The sequence below is a fragment of the Hyperolius riggenbachi genome, chromosome 1 (assembly GCF_040937935.1).
Source record: "Hyperolius riggenbachi isolate aHypRig1 chromosome 1, aHypRig1.pri, whole genome shotgun sequence".
NCBI classification, from domain to species: domain Eukaryota; kingdom Metazoa; phylum Chordata; class Amphibia; order Anura; family Hyperoliidae; genus Hyperolius; species Hyperolius riggenbachi.
The window spans coordinates 464670195-464679950 of NC_090646.1; the positions used below are offsets into that span (position 1 = coordinate 464670195).

General features: G+C 42.1%; 1 protein-coding gene across 2 annotated transcripts; it reads left to right on the forward strand.

Moving 5' to 3' along the window:
* Positions 1–593: 593 nt before the first annotated feature.
* Positions 594–6040, forward strand: TMEM119 (transmembrane protein 119). Of its 2 annotated transcripts, none has more exons than XM_068271485.1 (2): positions 594–678; positions 2952–6040. In XM_068271485.1, the coding sequence occupies exon 2, from the start codon at positions 2973–2975 to the stop codon at positions 4056–4058; it is 1086 nt and encodes a 361-aa protein (XP_068127586.1). In that variant the 5' UTR covers positions 594–678; positions 2952–2972; the 3' UTR covers positions 4059–6040. The 2 variants fall into 2 exon arrangements, with proteins under 2 accessions (XP_068127586.1, XP_068127587.1); XM_068271486.1 differs by lacking the exon at positions 594–678 and adding an exon at positions 696–877.
* The last annotated feature ends 3716 nt before the right edge of the window (positions 6041–9756 follow it).

Sequence of the window (9756 nt, forward strand, 5' to 3'; positions counted from 1 at the left end):
AGGAGAGCCATGAACTGACAGAGGCACATGCCCGCCAGGACAGGTAAGACACTACTCTGCCAAAGACTCTGCAGGGTCCCCGGAAACCATGGTTAAGTTAGGTTGTGGACACAGCAGCCGGCTCAGGGGCCCTTGGAGGAAATTTGGCTGCAACAAAGGGCCCCTCATGCTACTTTCAGGTTTGGAGGTGACTGTCGGGGGGGCCCCTGCATTTATTTTGCCTGAGGGCCCATTGTTACTAGAATCGGCCCTGGAGATGAAAGGAAGCACTGCTGGCAGCCTTTCACTAAGTTTTTAGACTACACATATTTAGCACTTATAAGACCACTATCATATTTCTAGCATTCCTAAGTTTAGATCCGTTTAACTTACTTATATGAATCAGTACACAGAGTACACACTGTTATCAATATAGTCCGGTGAAATACATACATTGGTATTATGTGTAAAAACTATAGCATTGTTTGTTGTCCCCTCCCTTTAGATTGTGATGGGGTTAAACTTCCCCGCCTCTGGATCCAGAGGGATGCATGGAAGAAGCAGGAGGGATTTTTTAAGGGCTGAGCTTGCCCCCCTCTCTCTCTTTCCCTTAATGAAAACAGTCTGCATTACACTAAGTTAGGAGACTGGCAATCTTAGCAGCAGAGTCTGCAGGAAATTGCAAGCTTGGGACATACAGTAAGTTATAAAACTTTCTCTTCTCTGACTTCAGGTCTGTAACAAATCATAGAGCCACAGGGCAAAGGTGTGTACATTTAGCTATTTTTTTTATTTACAATTTTTATTTTAAAAATGTACGCACAAAACTTAAGACTCAGCAGGCTTTTTAGCTAGAAGGCACTTTTTTTCTTTATGACCTGGAACTTAAGAGCACTTGGTAAGTAGCCTTTATTTGCTCTACCTATCCTAAACCTATCATCATTACTATCCACACAATCTATTTAATAGTGATTATTTATATAATTATATTTTATACTTTATAGAACTGAATTCCTGTATCACTAATACATGACTAAGTTACTGTGTTAATTGCATTTAATTTCTAATGTCTGTTGGGTTTTTTTCTTCTTTTTTTTTATTGTCTGCAAAACATCCTAAATCATTTTTTTTTTCATATTTAATTTTATAGTTTTGCCAGTACATGTTACATTACAAGTTATTATGTGAATTGGATATCTGAGATTATTGCATACAATTTACTTTTTATTGACTGCTCATCTGTCCAATCAGATTTCATTTGCAATTTCTGCACTCTGCAGTACAAACTATAAAACTATTGTTCATTTCTGAATGGATTCTATAAGCAACACCCATTTGACTTAGCTCTTTTTTCATGTTATCAGTTGCAAAGACCTTAGCAGACTTGTAAAGTCCTTGCACAGAGACTGGCTTTTGAGTAGCTAAAAGGCCCACCTCCTTTTTACTAGTGTTTCCTCCAGATGTGGAACATTTTCTCCTTTCTAACCTGCGAGCCTGAGATCTGGAGTCCCCAGAGACAGAACTCTGTAACAAAGAAGCAGACGGAGCCCAGATGTGGTGGGCACACAAGGGGGCAGGGCTCTAAGCTCTGCATCATGTTCTCATGGTTAGGATAGGGCAGAATTACTCAGGACATGATTTGCTGCTTCAACTCTGAGCCTGTTTTATTTAAAAAAAACAAAAAAACAACTCCTGCATTTAGCATGTGTGTACTGTTAAAACTTCCTATAATATGGCCTTGTTGTTTTTGTTCCATGTAATCATTTGTTAAGCTTGCAGTTAGACAAGTAATGAAAATGTTAAATATTCCCTTTTCAAGTAAAGGACATGGATTTTTCTCATTTCAGTAATAGTTGGTAAATCTCAGCCAGCCTCTCTGTAACTACAGAAATCCCGCTTTAACTCTTGCCTCCTACTACATCCATCCCAACCATGACTCCTCATCTACATGAGTTCACTTGTTTTGTAGACTTATCTCATTTCCTGAAATGGCCCTGGTTAAATCCATTTTATAAGTTCATATCCTTATTTGCAGCTGATGCCTTCCTTGCCTGTAGCTTGACTAATAACACCTCAACTAACATAACATTTACATACTTGCAATCTGTTTTCTTGCTGTTGGCAGCACTAACTGAGACAAGACCTGGCTCACCACTAATCTATACCGTGTCGCTGAAAAATGAATACAGTAGTCTCTCGGTTATGCAGCACCGACGGGGATTGGCTGATGCCGGATAAATGTGCTTTCTGTTTGCTTGAGATTCAATGTTAAACATAGGCCTAGCTAATATAGTGCTATACCCCACTCTATAAACATACCATTAACTCTGTATTACGTTTTAAAATACAGTCATTGAAATACAGTATATGAAACTTCGGCGAGCTGTGGAACCCAATCTTCAAGCACAGCAGAGGCCACAAACAGCCTAAGAAGTTGGCCTTCACCACTGTGAGCACTGCTGGCGATTTGTGCCGGCTGGATGAGCCTGCTGGCTAGTTAAGTTCTGGATAACCAGGGCTCTACTGTATTTTCCCATAGCCAAAATGCTTTATATACAGAGAGCGAGAGATAGAGAGAGAGAGAGAGAGATAGAGATAGAGAGAGAGAGAGAGAGTTAAAGTTTTTACAGCTGTATAATATAAATTGCTGATAACATCCACTTTCTACTTAAATCATTTTTTGATTATTTTTACTCTAAAGTATGTTATATGATTAGAGCAGGGGTGCCCATTGCTTCGATCGTGATCTACTGGTAGATCGCGAAGGACTTCCGGGAAGATGCCACACCTCCCGCCTGAGAGGCGTGCTTGTGCTGTAGTTGTGGCTCGCATCTGTAGGTAGATCATTTTCAATTTGTAATGTTTGAAATAGCTCACAAGCTAAAAAAAGGGTGAGCACCTCTGATTTAGAGTTTATATTCTCTGATTTGGTTGCACTAGACATGATTTTAACAGACAACAATCTTTTACAGGGACTGACGCTCAAAGAGAAAATGGGACATCTTCTGACTTTCTGTTTGCTCCTATTCTGCTGTTACCCCATGTCCCTGGGTCGCTATACCACTGAACCGGAATCTGGAAGCGGAGATGGAGATGGCACAACAATTCTTTCTAATACTCAGTCCTATGACATTGTTGGCTATACTACAGAGAGCTCTGTGAAGAATGTGAATGGCACAACCCCCTTAAATATTTTGGAGAGTATAAAACGATTTTTGAATGATTACATGTTGCTTGTTATTGTGGTGGGCTCTCTGGTTGCTCTACTCATATGTATAATGTGCGCAGCTGTGATTATGAGTCATAGGCGCAAAGCTTCAGCCTATTATCCTTCGTCTTTTGCTCCAAAAGAATACGTGAACCATGATGACAAAAATGGGGGGACCACAGCATTTAATGAGGTTCCTGAGAAGGCACATCATGCCAAAGTAGAAGAAGTGGTGACCTCAACCAACCAGCTTCAAGCTGACATCCTCAGTGCTGCTCAAAACCTTAAGTCACCCACTAAGTGTGGTGGCAATAAAGAACAAAAAATTAAGGAAGAACCTCAAAAATCTCAGAAACCCTCTCAAAAGAAAAAGCCTAAGGATTCCTCCAGCAGTAGTTCATCCGACAGTTCAGACAGTGAAGATGAACATCAAAAGAAGAAAGTGCAGGAGATCCCAACTGAGCAACCAGAGGAACCCAAACCCACAGGTGATTCTCAGGACACTCCAACTAAACCAGTGGAAGAATCTAAACCTACAGATGATTCCCAGGGGACTCCCACTCAGCCAGGGGAAGAACCCAATCCTACAGGTGATTCCCAAGAGGCACCCACTAAGGCAGAGGAAGAAAATAAACCTGCTGGCGATTCTCAAGAGGCTCCAGCCCAGCCAGCAGAAGAAACTAAACCTACTAGTGAATCTCAGGAGAACCCATCAGAAGGTAAAACCGATGTTCCTAATGCCCCTGTAGAAGTTAGTGGAAAGGGAGAAGAGGTTAATCCCACTCCAACTGACTGTGGTGGGTCACAGAACATTCCCTGTGGCAGCCAAGAATCACCAGCAACTCCTGAAACACAGCCATGTGGAGTCTAACGCAGGATGATGATATCATAAAGACAAACAAACTTAAATTATGGTGTTCCTCCTGTGCCTAAGGCCTGAGCCTGCACAGGACTAGATGGTCAGATAATCAACAATACATTCAGCTGTCATTTCAGTGATCGAGGATGGAACTGGGAAATAGACTGTGGTACTCAAATATTAGAGTTTAACCACTACAAATCTGCATAGGACAAACAATGCTAGTTTTCATCTATTCCTCAACTAGCAAACAATATAACTTATACAATGAAAAATAACTAAGTTTATTATTGTTATAATGCATTGTTGTTCTTTGACATCCAGTGTGCCAATTCATATTGGAACATGAAATGTATGCCAAATATACTGTATGCTTGCGAATATAGCCCTTATTTATATATGTACATGTTTTATAGAAGCAGAAATGAACCATTTAGTTCTAATGGTTGCATATTGAAAAGTCCCTCAAACACCTCAGAAAGGAAGCAGATTTCCAGTTGTGACCCAAAAATGATTAATTTCTCTCTTTGGAAATCTGTGCACCTTTTACTGCATCATAATTTCTATAGCTCCATTAAAGGTATCCTTACGGCAACTTATATTGTTTGTTCACCTTCCCTAAGAAAAGAAAAACACCATTACCAAATCATCTCTATATATTTGACATGTCTTTGATTACTCCTCTGGATCTAAGTGCTTCACAGTGAGTAACTGAGTAAGCTGCCATGCATGGCTCTCAGATGTTATGTAGATGGGAGTGGTTACACCCAAAACCTGCACACACATGCCAGCATCACCATTAATGTGAGCACCGTATACCTCCTGTGGAATGAATGTGTCATTAGAGCAAACCAGTGAATAGAGGTGTAAGGGAATCAATACCTTTCACTAAACATAATGCATTGCATCCTACTCTACTCATCGTGCAGTAAGACTTCACACTTGTAATTCTGCTTAATGCTGCTTATTGCATACACCCCAATGAAAAACGAGGAGAGTCCTTTAGCGCCAAACCATTTATTGGTGTCATAGTTTCCAGCTAGTTTCCACTTCTCATGCTTTTTGTGTGGGAATCTGAATACGTAGTAGATGATTATCATACTGCAAAAATGTAGTTTACAAAGGAATTGTCATATTTTAATCAATGTGGAACCTATCTGTAAACTCCTACATTTATAATTATTTATATGAGCTTTAGTTAAATTCATTTTACTTGTGTTGCTTTTGAAACATGTTGGTAAATGAAGATGCTGGCAATTTATCAGTGACATCAGTGACGGTTGTGAAGTGTTGCTTGAGGCCTCGTTCACAACATACGCGCTTCCGTGCTCATTTGGACGCGCACATGATGTGATGAAATGCAAGAGCGGCAGACGGGCATAGACAGCCCTTCTGCTGTTCACATCTACTGCGCTGCGCAGCAGTATGATGCGATTGCGTACTGCTACCTGCATTTTGCCCGCAATCGCAGAGCTGATCCCATCACTGTCAATGGATGGGATCAGCAGCGGCGCAGATGGCGTGCGATCGTACACGTTGCGTTCCGATCGCACGTCCATCTGCGTTGAAGAGATGTGAACGAGGCCTTAGTCAACTAACACCTTGGTTCAAACTTGAAACAGCTGGTGGCTAAGTGCTCATGACCAGTTTATCATCATTCATATTTAGTGGCTTAGATGAAACAGTAAATGAGAATATATATATATATATTTGTAACACATGCTTTTCTATAGAAAAGTACTGTTATCTATTTACATTGCCATTTCACTTTTGTCTTAAAATGTTGATGTTTCGGATATGTATCTTTTATATGTTCAGTCATTCCTGGGAGTCCGCTTATCAGAATATGGAGGAATGATGAAAGTGTTGAAGAATTGTAACAATATGTAATAACAAGAACCAGCTGTAACTATTCACACTGTGAATAAAATGTGATGTTCAGGTAAACAGTGTTAATTAAATGTAATAATAATAATAAATATGCTTTGTAATAACCTCACTAGTTCAAACAGATGGTATTTGCTACTGCTAAAGAGGCACTGTAGTGACATATAGTAGAATGTAGTAAGTTAATAATGATACCCACTTTTAATTGAATTGACCTGGTTTTAGCATTAGAAACACCTCCTATATGTAAATATTGTTGTGTATTGGTATGTAGCCCTGCCCTCCCAGTGATGCTTATCCTAGGCTGTTTAGCTACGCGGAATTCTCCTTCCAGAGCATTCTGGGAAACAAGGTATATTTTCTACTGGCTTTAGAACTCTCAGTAAACATTCCACAGAGATCACCTGGCAGGACTAAAGATGTTGCCACCTCTGACAAATTCCAGAATTTAAATCAGGGTGAGGAAAAGTTTTACAATGGGCAAACACTGACTGAATAATTTATAAATGAATATTGTACAAAAATAAGTCATTTTATGAATTACATTATTTTTAGTATAGTTCCTCTGGAAGTTTCTCATGAGCCAGAAGCAACCCCCATAATGCATCACTTCAGGACTGCAAATGAATATGCAAATCATTCCTTTATACCAGTGAAAAGACAGGCATACATGCAGAGCGTCTGGTTTACAGCCAGTAAATTACAGCACACTATGATCTACTCATTTTACAAAACCATGTAATCCAACTTGCAGAGAACTGGTTCATGCTGCTTGGGGCTTCATCAGTGCAAGGCATGAATTAATATGCTATGATAGGTCTTGCAAGACAGAGGTGTCACAGAGTGCCAGTTCCATTATGGAGAACCAGAAATGCCAAGATTTATGGAGTGGGCAAAAAGGATGCCAGGAGTCCTCCTGCTAAAAATCTATGCAAAGTACAATTTTGCCCTCCTAAAACGGAAGGTATTTACAAGTGTTCAGCTTCATGTTTGCCAAAAGTAGTGCCTATAATGCATCACTTTAGGTCAGTAAGCAAAACACAGTACTGTATACAATTGATTCTGTTATGTCCCTGAGGCCTCATTCACAGTGGGACGTTACATTGTAATGCGACGTTAAAGTTACAACACACCGCAAAAAAAAAGTTTGTAACGCACATTAACGCTGTGCTACGGTCGCATACAGCAGGTACAGTAAAGCATACAGGAAATGAAAAGTATGCTTTCCTGTACCTGGTAACGTATGCGATTTTTTGGTAGATAGATGGTTCGATAGATAATTTCCAACATGTCTGATCGATTTCTCATAGAAGTGAATAGAAATCGATCAGAAAAACGATTGGACAGTAAATCTGCTAAAAAAAAATTTAATTGTGTATTCTCAGCATTACAATCAGTCAGAGAAAACTGATTGCAATTCTTGAATTGAACAGATATTTAAAAAATTGTATAGTGTGTGGCCACCTTTAGGCTCACCTATTGTGTGTGCATCTATGTAGGGCAGCAGATAAAGATAGCTGCTCAACCCCCTACTGCAGATCCGGACACAGGGTACCACTCTGCACAGTCAGTGTATAGAAGCATCATACGCAAAAATTCATACTTGCCTACAGGTCATTTTCTTTTCCTAGTGCATCCATATCACCACACTGTGGGTTGCACAGTATTGGATATTGCTATGCATATGCGGCACATCTCAACAGATTTAAAAAAGGATTGTCTTGCGGTAATGCACACATCGCAATACATGGTACCATGCCGTATTTCACTTGTAATGTGGGTGTAATGTGCGTGGTGTCTAGTTGCTCACAGCTTGGCTAGAAATCTTAAGAAAGAATCCGATGCACTACGAAGGCAACATGCTGATCTGAATCTGCACATTGTGGGTCAAAGATGAAAAATGATCCCCTAGGCTAGGATAAAACTCTGGAGAAAAAGTTAATTGCATATGGGCCAGTATCCCTTACAGTGCCAAAGAAAGCAGTGGGTCCATGGTCACGTGACCATGGTTTGTAAAACAAATTAAAAATATATTAGGGCTGATTCAAAAAGCTTTTCTGTTTATCTATCACACTTATTAACTCACAATTTTTCTCTCCTTAAAGAGAGCCCGAGGTAGGCTCAAGAAAAAAAAAAAAAGTCGGCCACCTGATCCGGGGGGCTGAGCGGATCAGGTTCCTGTGGGCCACACTGACCCACTTTCACTTTCGTGACCTATAGATCATGACGCTGCAAGGAGAGACTGTGTGTCTCTCACAGCGTGCAGGGAGGCGGGGGAGCTGCAGGGGGTTCGGCCAGGGAGAGAGAGCTGCCCAATGGCAGCTCTGGGAACCCTGCAAGAATGCCCCTGGCAGGTGTTTTGAACAGGTAATCCCCCTCCCTGTGTTTACCTCTAAGATACCAACAAATATTGTCGTTAACCTCAGGGGGCCATAGCGCGGCGGTGAGGGGGGCAGAGAACGGCGGTGTGGGGACACAGAGTGATGTCATGAGGCAGAAAACATGCCTCTGTGTCCCATCTGCCCACTTTGGGTTCTCTTTAACCAGCTGGGGACCGCCTAACGCCGGTGGGCGTGGCCACAACGGCAGCCCCAGGACCACCTAAAGCCAATTGGCGTCAAGTCCTGGGGCTGCAGTTTCCCAGGGAACGGCCGTGCGCATGTGCGATCGTTCCCTGCCACTTCACAGAACAGAGTCCCATGAATAGCCTGCTAGCAGGCTGTTTGTAAATGAAAAGGGAAAGAAATCCCCCTTGTTTACATCCGTACAGCGCTGCGGTCCCCGGCAGCGCTGTACGAGATTGGTGATCCACGGCCTCTGATTGGCAGGGGAGCGCCATCCTCTCATAGGCTGATGCTTATGAGAGGCGGAACAGGACGGATCGTTCCAATTCAGAACACGGAGGGGAGGAGGGAAGGGGAGAGAGGAGGGAGGGAGAGGGAGAGAGCCTCATAGAGGCTTGAAATAAAAACAAAAAACACTGCCACAGCGATCAGACACCTCAGGCGGCATGACCCCTTAGTGACCAAAAAAAGGAGGTGAGTCCGATTGCTGGGCTCCATAGCTGGGCTGTGCAGGAGGCTGAAAAGCCTACACAGCCCAGTACAGCAAAAAACAGCCTGGTCGTTAGGGGGGGTTAACACTGCGGTCGTCAAGTGGTTAAAGCAAACCTGAAGTGAAAAATGACTTCTGATATAATGAATTGTATGTGTAGTATGGATAACAAGTAGAACATTAATAGCAAAGAAAAGAGTCTCATATTTTTATTTTCAGTTTTGTAGCTTTACTTATAACATTGCATCATTCTGTCATATTTGCACTTTAGAAACCACACTCTGTCTTTAAGGCTGCTTACACACTAAGACGTTACAGGCGCACGTTAGTGCGCCTGTAACGCTCCCCCAACGCACAGCAATGTAACACAAGTGGGCTGTTCACACAGCCCACGTTGCGTTACATGTAACGCAGCACGTTCTGACGAAAGTGCAGCATGCTACGGCGTTAGAGCGGCTATAGCCGCGTTAGACTGTTTGCACATGCTCAGTGGGGGCCGGAGAGGAGGCGGGGAGATGCAGCTACAGTAGCCGCGCACATGGCTTCTTAATATTCACTGCACTGGTGGCCGCTGATGGAGACCTTATCCGGATAGAGCCGCCTAACGCGGCTCACACTACCGTCCTCTCCCGCACCAACATACGTTGCATTAGGTGCACGTTATGCGACCTTAACGTAGCACCTAACGCAACGTCTTGGTGTGCAAGTAGCCTTAAGCTATAAAACAAAGCAGAAATAATGACCCTTTAACTTTCCTGCAGTAAAACCT

Coding starts and splice junctions, on each gene's coding strand:
- TMEM119 (XM_068271485.1), top strand. CDS start 2,973: ATGGGACATCTTCTGACTTTCTGTTTGCTCCTATTCTGCTGTTACCCC.